This window comes from Vigna angularis, chromosome 2 (genome assembly GCF_016808095.1).
Source record: "Vigna angularis cultivar LongXiaoDou No.4 chromosome 2, ASM1680809v1, whole genome shotgun sequence".
Lineage (NCBI taxonomy): Eukaryota > Viridiplantae > Streptophyta > Magnoliopsida > Fabales > Fabaceae > Vigna > Vigna angularis.
The window spans coordinates 277639-292547 of record NC_068971.1 but is presented as its reverse complement, the minus strand read 5'-3'; the positions used below and the strand labels follow the sequence as shown (position 1 = coordinate 292547).

Genomic DNA, 14909 nt, shown 5'->3' with positions numbered 1-14909 from the left:
ACAATATTTAAGATTTTAAATGTCTTTTTGTAGTAATTAATGTACACATGTAATAATGTACCAATGTGCAATATACACACTAACTTATGTGTGAAAGAGAGCAAGAGTATTTTGACGCCAATAATTAAAACCTTCAATATCTAATTATTATTATATGGTCAACACTCCTTTTATTATGAACACCATAACTTGAAGAGAAATATTAAAAACTTAAATAGTATGATTTTATATAAAAAAAAATCAATGAAACTATCATTATAAAAAAGATTTATTTACAAGTAAATATATTGATTATAGAGCAGTTGGGGTACTTCAATCCTTTTAAATATATATATATATATATATATATATATATATATATATATATATATATATATATATATATATATATATATATATATATATATATATATATATATATATATATATACAAGGACGAAAATTATAGATGACTCAAGGCATGCCTTTATCCAGCTTAATCATGTAGTTCCAAATCCCAATATGTCTATTTGAAATCCAACTTTACTATCAAGCATTGCTTTCTATAATTTTGAACTTCTTCAATAACTTCATTAGCTAGCACAACACTATGCAATAAAGTTGATAGATTATTATCAATTATATAAAGTAAAACTAGCTTAAGTCTATTGGATAGGATTTTGGCTATCATCTTACAAATGAAACCCACCAAAAAAATAGGTTTATATTCATGCAGACTTATCATTATTATTGTAACTAATGTTTTTAAGGATAGTTGTGTACATATTTTATTCATATATTTATATTGTGATATCTTAAAGAAAGTTCTTAAGTATATGTACAGGCATGTCATTCCAATGTTTAAGAGTGATAATAAGTATAAACTCTACATTATGACATCTTAAAGAAAGTTCTTAGGCGCATATCATCCCAATTTTTAGGAATGATAATCAGTATAAACTCGACGAATAGTAGTTTGAATAATACTGAAATTATTATCACAAATATAAGTTTATAAATTTATTAGGATTTATAATATAGTCACATAATAATATATATTATAAGTTTATTAAGATTTATAATAATTACTTGAATTTTTTATTAATACATTCCATATATAAAGTAATACAATTTAATTAAATATACGGTAGATGCCATGTGAATATGATTAATGTTGAAGGTTTTAACGTAATGTGGACCGAAATTAATGAAAGTTTTACGATGGGACGATGATGAAATGAAAAGAGTAAGAATGGTGTATATTTGAAACCGATTTAAAGCATTTATTTGACAAAAGAGAAGAGCGAGCTTCCACGTTTGCCATTAATTTGCTTTATTTAGCTTTTTCTGGTTTCCTTGGTCGCAAGAAGAAGACGAAGACATTCTATTCAATTGGCCCACTTGACACTAATTTTCGCGACAACGCACAGTTTAAGTACTTTTCAAATCACAAATTATCTCATTGTCAATTCTATACTAATTTTGTTCTCATTCACAACACTTCCAAAATCCTCTCAATCTCACAAAAAAGGACATAAAACTTTAAATACACACATGGGTGCGTGCCCACCACCATTGTCATCAACAAAAATTAATATATTTATATATAATATTTATATTTATATTCTGTAATATGAAATTAAAAAGGCTAAACCAGTACATAACTTTTTATGTAATTATTTGGGTGCACTCTAGCTTTCTCTTGTAAGGCAGCAAAGCATTACTCAGAAAAGTGGATTCTCCATAAAAAAAAAAAAAGAAAAATATTATTGAAAATGTAGTGATATAAGAAGGTGGTGGAGTTGGAAGTGCAAGCTTACGAATTTCTGTCTTTTTGTTCTTCTTTTTCCAGTTGTTTAAGTAAAAACTATAAATGCATGTGAAACAGGAAATGCCAATGTTGACTGAGAAGGAAATTAATTATGCTGTGTCTCCTAAAACAGGTACATGATGGGAATGTGAGACAAATGAAATGAGGGTCCTGATATGTTTAAAACATTAGTGGAGGTTATTCAAAATATAACTGTTTTCTGCAATTAACTTCAAGTGTGTCGGATATTAAAAACAAGGATGTTTCATCATAATCACAACAAATCTTTCGCCAACAACGTAGTGTAGTCAGTTCAAGTGTGAATCACAAAGTTGGATATACATGGAGAAAAAATCATAAATGATAAGTTGAAAATCTAGAAAAATATATATAAATATAAATAAAATGAGTAGTATATATAAAAAAAATAAGATCCACAAACATTAAACATTTTCATGTTATATCTTTATTTTATTTTTTTGGTATAAAAAAAATCTAATAATAGTATTAGAGCTTAATGTGTGTCTTTGTAGGAAGGTTCAACACACACAGATCTTCATATTGTGGTAAGATATTGTGCGCTAAGGGTCAAGCCCTTACGCATTTGTTTTTGGTATCACTCCAAAAGACCTCTTATGAATGAAGGTATCTTATGTGTATATAAACGCATGTCCATCTCTTATTTTATTTGATGTGAGACTTTGTTTACCTGACAATCTTATTGTAAATCCAATTGTAATTGAGATGAATGAGAGTGAGTTGGGATAAATAGATGAGATAATCTTATTAAAATAGAAATTTATGATAAAACTCAATTCATATCAATAAAAAAGGAAAAATTGAATTAGTATATAAAAAAGTAAAATTAACTTATATTAAACTTTAAAATTTTATGTTAGAAATAATGTTAAGTATCTCAATTTCCATCGGTTAGTTATAAATGGTGGAAAAAAGTTATGACGATAATAAAATTGTAATGAAGGATGAGACACAATGAATGTTGGAGTGATATCTTGTAATTTCAGTGATTGATTGATTTGTATGTTATTTTCCTAAGAAAGTGTTACACAATGATATCTGATTTTGAACAACACGTTATTCAGAATGCTAATGAAAGTAATTTAATGTTATTTCATTAAAAAAAAATTGGTCCTCTAAAAAATTAAAAATGTGAATATTTATTTGGTTTATGATTAAAATTTAATATTTTCAAAGAATAACGTTTTTTTTTAAATATTATTTGTTTTTCCGAAAAAGCATAATTCATGAAAAATGTAGAAATTAATCTTTTTTCAAGTTGAATAATTTATTGTTAAGAAAAATCATGTTATTCTTATCAAATCATTTAATGTCGAAAATGATTAAAATTTTGATAAGAATGTTGTTTTTTCTCATAAAACGTATAAACATTTTTAAAAATATTTATGAGCAGCTAAAACCATTTTAGCCGTAGTAGATTACCAATTTTAGGATTTATGGTTTCCAAAAAATAATGATTCTTGGGTTTAAAAACTTATTATGTACCTAATGTCTTCCTTATAAATATAAATTAACTTTATAATCATCAGTGATAGTAATAGATGATAAGTTTGTGAATTTTATAGTAACTATCATGAAATTTATATATGTTAATAAATGCAATTTTTATAATGAGGATGTCACGTGACACGTGACACTAAAATTGTTATACTAAATCTTTTATGATAAAAAGGCATATTTTATTCTATTTCTTATTTATTATTTTAAACATTTAGTTACTGCAGCTATTAATTTATATATTTAATAAATATAAGAAATAAAGTGAAAATAAGGAAAATATATAATAATTAGTTCGTGCGTTAAGAAATCTATTTTTAGATTATGTTAATACGCACAATGTCGGTCCTGAAGTTAGTCTATAGGTGCTTTTACACCAAACTCATCAATGGAAGTGACACAAACAAAAAGGTTAACTTTAATATTTTTATATTTTTTAATTTACTTTTATTATATTAAAGTTAAATTTGTGTACATGTAAAATTTGTATCTATTATCTTAAAAAATTAAAATATATATATATATATATATATTATTTTTTATATTTCTTAAAATGATGTGTTTACATGTTAAAATATATGCTAAAAGAAATGATAAATTAAAATTTATATACGTAAAATACCTGAGTTTATTATTTTTCCATAAAATGTAGGGATCGATTCCTTGTACATAGCTTACAACAAATTCAGACAAAAGAGCTTCAAAATGATGTTTTCAAACAAAATGTTTTCAAAAGAAAAAATTGAATAAATTTATAAAATAATGGTTTGATTTACCAACCTGTTTAAAACGATTTGATTGGATATATTTAAAATAGAAAAAATAAAACACCGAGCCACGATTATGAAATAAATAGGTAGTCGCATCTGCTACAATATTGAACTTTAAAATTATAATCCTTCAATTATTTAATTTACCTTTTATATGTCGCATTTTCAATTCCTTTTGATCGAACATATAGTAATATCATCCATCCGTGTTCTTGCCATTTATGCAAGAAACCATTTCCAATCTACATTAAATCAACTTAAAAGAAATTAACAAAATCAAATTTCTAAATTCGGTCATTGGATTTGAAATCTAATGACAATTAAAATAAAACAAAACGTCTTAACTGGATTTCATAATCGATTGAAACCCAAAATTCCAAACAACACCAGATTTCAAAATTCTAGTAGCATCTCATCGAATCTCAAACACTTCATCAACTTTAGAAATTTGGTATACACTACATAGAACCGACTTTCAAAATCTGATTGGTATCACCTCCCCGAAACTTCCACCTGATTTCTAAATATGATTTCTCTATCAAACCAAACTAACTTAATTTCATAAATTGGTTACTTACATAGAATAACAGATTTCGAAATTCGTTTCACCTACCTAACATTATCACCTCCCCACGATTACCCGTCACAATAGATCAGTCTAAATTATCATTCTTAGAATAAAAAATAAATAAACTCACCTTAATAGAAAAGATGGACAAAAAAATTGGACAGAATAGTGAATGGGAGGTGCGACGTGTGCATAGAGACAAAAAACAAATAAAGGTGGATGAGAATGATTGCGGCGCTAAAGCGAAAGTAAATAAGCAGAGAGTAAACACGGATTTTTATCCTAGTCAAAGTCTAAGGTCAGTTTTGGGATTTAGGAAATTTTGGAGGTGCAGGAAGAAAATTATGGGGTGCAGGAAGAAGCCCCTTTCTATTCCGTACAAGGCCCATACATCTTTCTTTTGGGTTCAAAGCCTCTATCTCACCTCTTGCAAGGAAGCCTCATCTTAGAAAGCCCAAATCTTCCTTCCTTCGCGGACCAGAATATACAATTCCGAATGTCGAGATGCTTCTGGTGCAGGTTAATTATTAATATCTTCATCTCACTTTTCTAATTGGCTCAAATTCTATACTACCATTTCAAAATAATTATGCAATTATTTTTTCTTCCCCTTTAATAAATATTAACCACAATCATCTGTGGGTCTCTGCTTCATTCTTAACCTAGACCATAAATACCTGTAGACAAATTAACTTCGAAAATTTTCAAACTAAAAGCTTTTTATCTCGTTTTTTACTTTGAATGTATTTATATAAATTAAAAAGTTGTTACCAGAAGTTTTTAAACACAATATTTCCATTTAAATTACTAAGAAAAAGAAAAATTTCAAAACATACGCCGCCTATTTCATTCGACAAAAATACAATCCTTCATATCTTCTAATAAATTATAATATTTTGTAATGTTAATCCATATATTTCCCCGGTAACATCAACAGTTAACAGGTCAAAAGACAATATCACATTTTGCTAAAATTTAGAAGCACAAACATGATTTCTCGTCATGTTAAAAGTTAATTTCATTTCAGAATTACCATGTTAGCGTCATCCTTTACTGGGATTTTTTACTCTACGGTGTTTATCTCGGTAAAAAAATGGTTATTCACATTTTAAAATCTTTTTACAGATGGATAGTCTAAATAGAAAGGCTACATTCTTGAAAGCTGAAGATATCAATATCCAATTCATTTCCCTATATTTTCATTATTTTTACTGGGTGAAGTTTAATTCTACTCAACCAACACAAGTAACCCATCATAAACCACAGTAAATATACAAAACGAATTGTAACATCCTTTAGCTAGCCAACAATGGCTAATCCTGCACTTCGGCCTAACATGAACCACCTTCATATGTTCGGTCCAACATCAGTAAGAAGCCTTCATAGTAGTAGAACTAACAGGATAACTAGCTTGTATTCTTGTTTACATTCAAAGTTAAAACAAAATCTAAGGCCATCATGAGCCTAGAAGCAACAAAATATGGCTACCAAGTACAACTTTTTTACATAATTACATGCCGCATACATCTCAGTAAGCTAATCAATCATATTGCCATGTGTGACAATCAAGGTGCTGCAACACAGTAGAAACAGATATTAAGCATTATCCATATCACCATATATATTTGTAGCAAAGTTATTCATGCCATATAGATACGAGGTAAAATAAGTATTTAGAATGTCCCAGAGCAAGAATGTCAATATGCATTTTAATTTTAGTACTACTAAGATTATTGATATTTGTTTTTACGGGGGTTTCCCATCTTTAGGATGTGGGACTTGCCATGGCTCCCCTCGTTACAGTCTTGCTTATCACGTGTCAACCCTTGTGGGTAGCCAATACGAGACTGGCAATCGGGGCCGAAAAATTATTAACACCAGAATCATTCACTGCAATTGAATAGTTATCAACCTAGGTTGGCAGTACATAGTGGCCATACCAAAAATGCTACGGCCCTTTAACAAAGTGGGATGTCCACTATTCCAAATTTTAATACATAGTTCAATAATTTGTAAACGTTGACTTTTGAACTCCGTTTCTCCCTGACCACACTGTTGGCATCACCGTTAATGGGGTTTAATGTGATACATTTTCAGAAACAGAGGTCTTTTAAAATGCAGGATTAAGAATGTACCCATTCATGCTTAGAGACTACAAAGATGTTTAATCCCGAGAAAAACTGATAGAAGTCAGGGAAACAAACAAAACTAAAGAGACATTGATATTCCAAATAAAAGATATCTTAAACATTCAACAAAAAGTGAGGGTGGATGTTACTCAGAAAAGACTAGAGGAGGTCGAGGGTTCAATCAAAGGAGCGATTCAAAGTGCGAAGTAGAGAAAACAATATGTTGGGCGTGTAGGGAAATATTGTTGATGAGATGTATTGGTGTTGATAGCAAAAAAATATACAAGGGTTCCACTTCCTTGCTGCCCATAGGTCCGAAATTCATGTTTCATATCGTCCTCACCACTCCCTCATTTCCTTTACCATGTTAGTCAAATGAACTCTACTTCACATTCCACATGCCATGTGAGCAGGTTACAAACCTTATTCTTACAATCAGCTATATATATTACTAAGTTTCTCTCTGCATTGAATTAAATCAAATTAAAAAGATTGTGAACTGATAGGCACGCTTAGAGGACCAATACCATCCTATCTTCATTTGAATTAGTAGTTAGAAGCCCCCATAAAATTATAATATATGTACTTAATCAAATTAACATATTTTTCAGACAAATATATTAATACTGCCATGGAATCTTGATAATGAATTTTAATAGGGAAACTTACGAGATATAAACTGTATAATCCATCCAACAACAGGAATATGATAGAGGAACAATTTGATAGAAGACCAAAAACCACTGCAACCAAAAGCATCAATATTAAGTGTAGAATAAGTTTTGTAATCATGTAAAGTTCAAGAAGGATGTCAATGTCATGAACTAACCTGAAGAGAAAAAAACAACCGTATATTTGAAGTATTATACCAACTATTGGCCACCTCACGAAAATGAAAAAGAGACCCAAAAGAAATGATGCAGTGCCCTGAAAAACAAAAGGCAAAGAAAAATAGTTATTACTATTTATAGTGTTTCCTAATTCATTTATAGAGAATTTGGAAATTTCACATCAAGGTGGAGAAAAACACTACAGAACTAAGGTTAATATATGATGCAGTAGTGCAAGAACAAAGGATGACAAATACATCAGACAAGCATCAATTCAAAAGCATATGTTGGGCTTAATGTTTCATCACAGAAAGACATGCGGGAAGTCCAAAGCAAATAGTTCTTTAATTCATCGGTGTTAGTACTTCAATTAAAACAGATTCTGACCCAAACCTAACAGAATCGCGATTTTAGTAAGAATTATATTGGTTTCTAAAGACAACTGGAACTGGGAAACAATCTCTGACAGGCAAGTGGACAAGCAGGAACTAACTGCGGAAAAAATCCATTTCTTTGTTCCAAACTATCCTTGTCCACAAACAGAAGGCAAAACAATATGTGCAAATCAACAATGAACAGGCTCTCAATCATTAAGGCATCAGAAAAAGTGGAAATTTTAAGGATTCATTGTCCCTGAAATAAATGAGTTATTTCATAGATCACAACCAGCACACTTTACAGTGCAGTAAAAGAAGTTCTGAACATGATTTTGAATTCGACAACCGTATTTTCCATTGTACATTATACAAATATTGTTTGGAAATAAGAGTGGTTGGGCGAGAAATTTATGCAGACTTTGTACAGAAATTTTACTACGGTATCAACTATCAAACAGATAAATGTATTTGTGAAAGACAAATCAGAGAAGACAACCTGAAGACGCTTCTTGTCCTATGAATATATGCAACTATTTGTTACTACTAAATACCAGACTATCACTGCTAAATTTCACAATTATATTAAATTTCAAGTTTAGGAATGATAAATAAATATGTCCTTTGATCTAAAGAAACAGCTCAAAAGCCAAGAAGCAGCTATGTCCCTGGCGCATAACACTAAAAACAACTGTGTAACATGTGAGTGGCATTCTAGTACTGTACAAATGTCCACTGATGATTATGACGAGAAAAGGAGAGAAGAGTGCCTTATAGTTCGCTCTATTAGTGAAAAGTGCCCACGTAGAACGCCAACCAAGCAAAATGGCCACCCCTGCCAAGGAAAAAATCTGATTCCACAAAATAGATGCCAAAACAAAAATTAGGGAAATACCAACCTCTATTCGAAAGGAAAAGATTACGGAAATTTAGATTCTAAAAGTAAGCCTCACATTTCCCAGAGCAAGCAAACCACGATCAAAGAAGAGAACTATGCCAAGAAATGTGAAGAAAATGCCGAAACCAATTAGGCCTATACCAGCCTCTGCGATATCATGAAAAATTCCAATGTCAAAACACACGCAGTATGTTCAGACACTTGAATTACAATAAATTACACACACAACGTGCATTGCAATGCTTCTTACTCTTCATCTCAGTTAACTCGTAAGCCATAATTGATTAGAAAAATCAACACCAGATGAACAAACCTTCATAGAAAAAATGGAAAGTAATCAGATCATGAATTAAGATACACTCACCCTAACCCTGATTTCTAGCGAGATCTTTTAAGACCAGAAATGCAAGAAATAACTTCAAAGATTATCTATTACACTCTAGCACATTTTTTAGAGAGAGAGAAAAAAAAAAAAAACACTAAAAATTCACCTCTAACAATATACGAGTTGACGCAGAAAACGAACGAAACTCCTCGCTGCTGCCTTATGAGAATCGAGATTGAGAGAGAGAGAGGCAGTACATGGGCTTCAAAGTTTTGGGCTGTGTGTTCAAGCCCAAAGAATCTCTACTAAGCCCAGCAGTCTTAAGAAAACAATAACACTGATTAAAAGAAATTGGTGTCATTTCAGAATATGGTTTTAAATATAAATAAAATTCATATATAATTTAAAGTTGCTGGAAAGAATTATCAATTGTGAAAAGTTGATATATATTGTTTAAAGAAAATAATTATCGAAATTGATTTGCCTTCTGTAAATTGACACTGGTTGAAATAAACTCTGGAATATAAAACTTTTGAATTTTTGGCATATTAAACTTGAAATAAAAAATATCCAAAGATTGTTACTCTAACTTCACACAAAAATTGTCATTATATACATGTTTCAGTCCATAACTTGATCATCTTACTTTTTATTATTGTTTCAATTGCATCTTTACAATAAGTTGCTACTATAGTTAGTTTGATGTTTGCTCTATTTAAATAAAATTCAACAAGTGATAACTAATCTTGCACAACACATATTAACATAGCCATCATTAAACTTGCAGGAGTCCAACAAAACAATTGAATAACAATATATTCTAATATCAGTTAAGTAGTTTTTCTGACTGAATTTTTTAAGGGAACAAACATAGGAAAAATATGAACTACAGTCACTTGCAAAATATCATTTTTTTAAGTACATTATCACTTTTGATAAATATATCTAATTTGTAATTTATGATTTTATGCACGCCAAAAAATTTATATCAATTTTATCTCCCATGTTTCTTACTATAGGATACAAAATAGGTTAAGTCGAAATTGGAATGAGTTTAACCACGCTTAAATTGATTTGAATTAATTTTGATCCTTGTTAACATAAATGACATTAAGTCTGCATTGAGACAAATGGATATAATTTCAAGTCGAGCTGAGTCAATTAGAGTCCATGTTGATCTTGTCCATGTTAAACCATGTTGAGACAAATTTGTGTTTGGATGAGTTTGGTGGGATCCAAATTCAGCAATGTTGGGTGGGTTTTAAGTTAGGTCAAGTCAGAAAGTGTCAAGTTGGGTCGAATAAGGAGTGTCCTGTTGGCTGCCAAACTAACGTCAAGTGCACCAGTCATAGTGTAGCAGGTGATAAATATTATTATTTTTAAGGGACTTGTCCAACACTTAAAATCTCTTGCACTCTAACTCAATTAGATCACAAAGTTCACAATCCACAATCAACTCTTTTTTTATATTTTTATTAAACAATTGATGTGCAAGGAAATGTAACATAGATTATTTATAATTTGTTAAGACTTTAGTTCATCCACTTCACTCTCATACCTTGACAAGCATCTCAATTCCATATTTATGCCAAAATCAACTCATAAACACACTCAAATCTTATCCCTAAAGCCTTTGAGCCTATGATAACTCATTAAGTTTCAATTCTTTGAATCATCGACAAATAACCATGCAATAAGTTCAAAAGTCCAAGATTACCAATTAATCAAGTTCTATTCATAGATACAAGCATCCATTAGGCATTCAATTTCAAGTCTAGATTCTAAATATATTTCTCAACACCTCAAGAATTACAAATCAAGCATGAGAGCAATTTACATCAAGCATTAAGCATGAAAATTGAATACTAACATGAATTGAAAAAACATATATCATTAATAGCACAAAATTACATAAGAGGTCTATGTTTTACTACTAATCTCAACAAATAAGAATAACACTCCATGGTGGAGAACTTAGGATTCTACAAATTGAAGAGATAGGGAAGAAATGAAAATCAAAGAAGATGCAAGCCCTCTCCCAAGGTTCTTGGCAGTTGCTTCATGCTCCAATTGCGTCTCCCTTTCGCCTCAACACCTCCAATCTGCAACACATCTTCCTCTTTAATCCCAAAGGGGGAAACCACCATGGATGAAGAAGGAAACCCAAGGAGGATAGGGAAAGGTTCCCAACACTTTAAACAGCCTCCAAGAGCCTTTACCAAGCATCCTAAATGATTATATTTGTGTAAGAATGAGGAATATCCAAAATTGTCACGAAAACATAACTAAATATCCACTTTCGTGTATCATGACTGACAAACTTGGTCAACGACTTCATTCTTACACAACGAGTCCCAACAACTCGAATACTGCAAGTTTAGGCGGTCAAAGTCGTCCAATGAGTAGCCAACTCACCTAGTGAGTCAGCCTGACACCCAATGGTGATTTTCTGGTCGTCCAAGGGTGGTCCATGGCAACATAACCCCATAGGTGAGTCTTTTCTTCATGTTTGCAGCATTGGGTGCGATTCTAGAGTCCTTGAAGTGGGTATTTGTCTAAAAATCATTATTTCTTATCCAATCATCCTTCATTGAGTTCGAACTTGTTTTTGTCCACCAGAATTGCTACCTATTTCCTTATCTCACACGCTCAAAGAGAAATTAGAGGTAAAGCAAACATATAAACTAAAACACAAAAAAAAAAAAAAACATAAAAGCACACTAAACTTTGGGACAAAACAAGTCAAAATTATGAAAGAGTTTTTATTTATTTATGAAAATACACACATAAAAGACATGTAAAATCAATTGTTATCATGTTCTAGGTTAGGCTTATCCAATAAAATCCAATTCAATTGTATCCAGATGGAATGAAATAAGTTTGATTAGGTTGAGCCAAGTTGAATTAGATCATATTAGATCAAATTGGATTCAATTTATACTTTTATATCAAGATGAACATACCAACATCGAATCAGACAAATCAAATCAAACTTATTATGAGACAGTTGATCTCACATTAAATGAAATCATATTGAATCAGACAAATCAAATCAAACTTATTATAAGAGTGTTGATCTCACATTAAATGAAATTATTTAAAATTAAATTGATTTTACGTCAAATTTTATTAAATCACATTCGGCTATCAAATTAACTTTAACCAGCTAAATTAAGACTATTCAAATTTCATCATATAAAAAACTACAAATATAAAATTTTAAATTCGATTTATTTCATTAAATTAATATTAAATCTTAATTTTGAAAAATCTAATTCGTAATCATCCTACAAGTAGGATACCATGCTCATTTCAAGAAACACAAAAATGAATTAAACACCACATGAGTGCTCATTCTCCAACTAGCCGTTGTGTGATTCTCTCGTTAGTGCAATGAATATTTTTCCAGTCCTGTCTCCAATCAGTAGTAATACATCCGATCACACATTTTAAAACTTGTATCAAACCCTTAAAATACTAAAACTTGTCCAATTTTTTCTATGATTTCCCTGTTCATCCCTACCATTCCTCCCCGTTCATCGCTAATCACGTGCTATATAAAGTGTTTGTCGTTTTATTGGAATTTTTCGAACAGATCAACTCATTGATTATACACTAAAATATACAATGACTGTGATCATCACAGCCTACTGTGCACATGAATAAAAATTACCTTAATCGTAATAAATTAATATAACTGGAAATATACTTGCGTGTTTTAATCGGCAGAAAAATTACAACTCTTAAAAAAATTATTTCTGATAATTTACTGCTACATTCATTCTAACACGAGGAATAACGTAACAAAAAAACAAAGAGAACCCTAGAGTACTACTTAAGTTTTTTCTTGGAAGTATGCATGGAATATTTGTTATCCAAGCAAGAAAATAATAAGCACAAGATGCATGCATGGAGCACGCATATGTTTACTACACAAAACAAAAAGCATATCCTAATACTAAGTGGATATTTGTCCTTTTAATTACATGCTTTTTCGGATGTTTATTTGTTTAATTTTTCTTCATTTGTAAGAAACACAACGGATTAAAATTTGGTAATAACTCGTGATCTCCACCATATTTAAATAAAAACTTTATGACCCAAATGAAGATTTTCATTAAATTATCAAACCTCAAAAATCCATTTTTACAGAATCCAAAAATAGATGTTTTGAGTAATTTACTTAGGTCAAAAGATTGGTAATTGGAACGAGCTATCATGTGGCTCAAAGAGTGTAGGAATTAATAAGTGATCAAAAACGAAAAATCGCCATGCTTCCTTTCGAAGAGATTGACGATGAAAATATGGTATATAAGATTTGAATTGGCACGAGATTAGACTTTGATTTTTCAGCTGCATGGTATGGATAAGCTTAAGACCTAAACAATATAATTAACGTGATTTCCGTGATTTTTTTCACTGGTTAATTAATTATAGAACGTCTAATGCTAAGCAATCTCCAAAAAAGTTATGTAAAACATTGCTTCAAAACGCAAATAAGTGAAGCCAGCTTGAATTTTGGAGCACCCACTTTGGATTTTACGTGTTAATTAACTCTAATAAGTTATTGAGAGTTTAATTTGCTTGATAATATAATTAAGTTTATTGTAATCAACCAAATGGTTAAATCTTTTGATGCACGGAAACTTGAAGCAAGTGATAAATTATTAAGTATGTATTTCAAAATGAGAACGTGAAAACGAGATGGAGGTGTAGAGTGTAGTTTATAATGAAGAGTATCCTCAATTATGTGTGATTAATGAAAAGATGCACATGGAGTTTAGCATAATTGGTGGTGTTGAAATATGAACATCTCTACGTGGGAATTCAACATAGGCAGCCAAACTATATACTCAATTATTAATCTAATTGATGATTTATTACATTTTCCCACACGATTAGATCATGATCACAATTTTTTTCTATTTTTTTTCAGTGCATCTTTTTAATATTTAACTTTACCATTGTATCACTTTAAATTTAAAATATATTTTCTAATTTTGCTAAAGAAATATATATATATATATATATATATATATATATATATATATAATTCTTCAATTTTTACCATTTTCTATATTCTAATCAGACCAAATTAGAAAAAAATTCAAACTCTTTGGTGGTGACTTATATATCAACCAGTCTGGCATGAGGTAATATATGCATAGCTCTTGATATTGTAATGCTAAATTAAATCTGAAATGAGTAATGAAATTCAACGCTTATGCAGACGATGAAACGAATCTGTCATCACAAAATTTTAAATGGTGAATTTTGATGAAATTTTTATATTATTTATTTCACTCTGCAAAATATTCTAGTCAATACAATAATTGTCTTTATTCATGTCCAACTTTTAGCTTATTTTTTTCTTGGTATTTTTACCTTTTTAAATATCAAATTAGTTCTTTCTATTACAAAGACCAGAAAATCATTATATAAGAGACATTTTCAAAACCCGTACATCCTTTTTCTCTGAAAACGTAATTCTCATAATATCATACAATTTCACATTAATTTCTCACTTTACTTCAGGATATCATGACGAACAGAAAATATCATAAATATATATCGTAACACAATGATTGACTTTGCGATAATTATGATAAATTTAGATACTATTATAAAGTTTGCCTAACGAAGTTATTGCACTATTTTCCTAGTTAGTGACTTGGGAGTGTTTAAGAAAT

At 30.1% G+C, this 14909-nt stretch overlaps 1 protein-coding gene across 1 annotated transcript; it reads right to left on the bottom strand.

The window, feature by feature from the left end:
• Positions 1–5909: 5909 nt before the first annotated feature.
• LOC108321648 (vesicle transport protein GOT1) lies at positions 5910–9467 on the bottom strand. Its single transcript, XM_017553466.2, has 7 exons — positions 9386–9467; positions 9145–9207; positions 8950–9041; positions 8767–8847; positions 7622–7719; positions 7462–7535; positions 5910–6236 (listed from the first exon to the last, which is right to left on the bottom strand). Exons 2-7 carry the CDS (start codon positions 9170–9172, stop codon positions 6229–6231), a joined length of 381 nt encoding a protein of 126 aa, XP_017408955.1. The 5' UTR covers positions 9173–9207; positions 9386–9467; the 3' UTR covers positions 5910–6228.
• Between the last annotated feature and the right edge of the window lie 5442 nt (positions 9468–14909).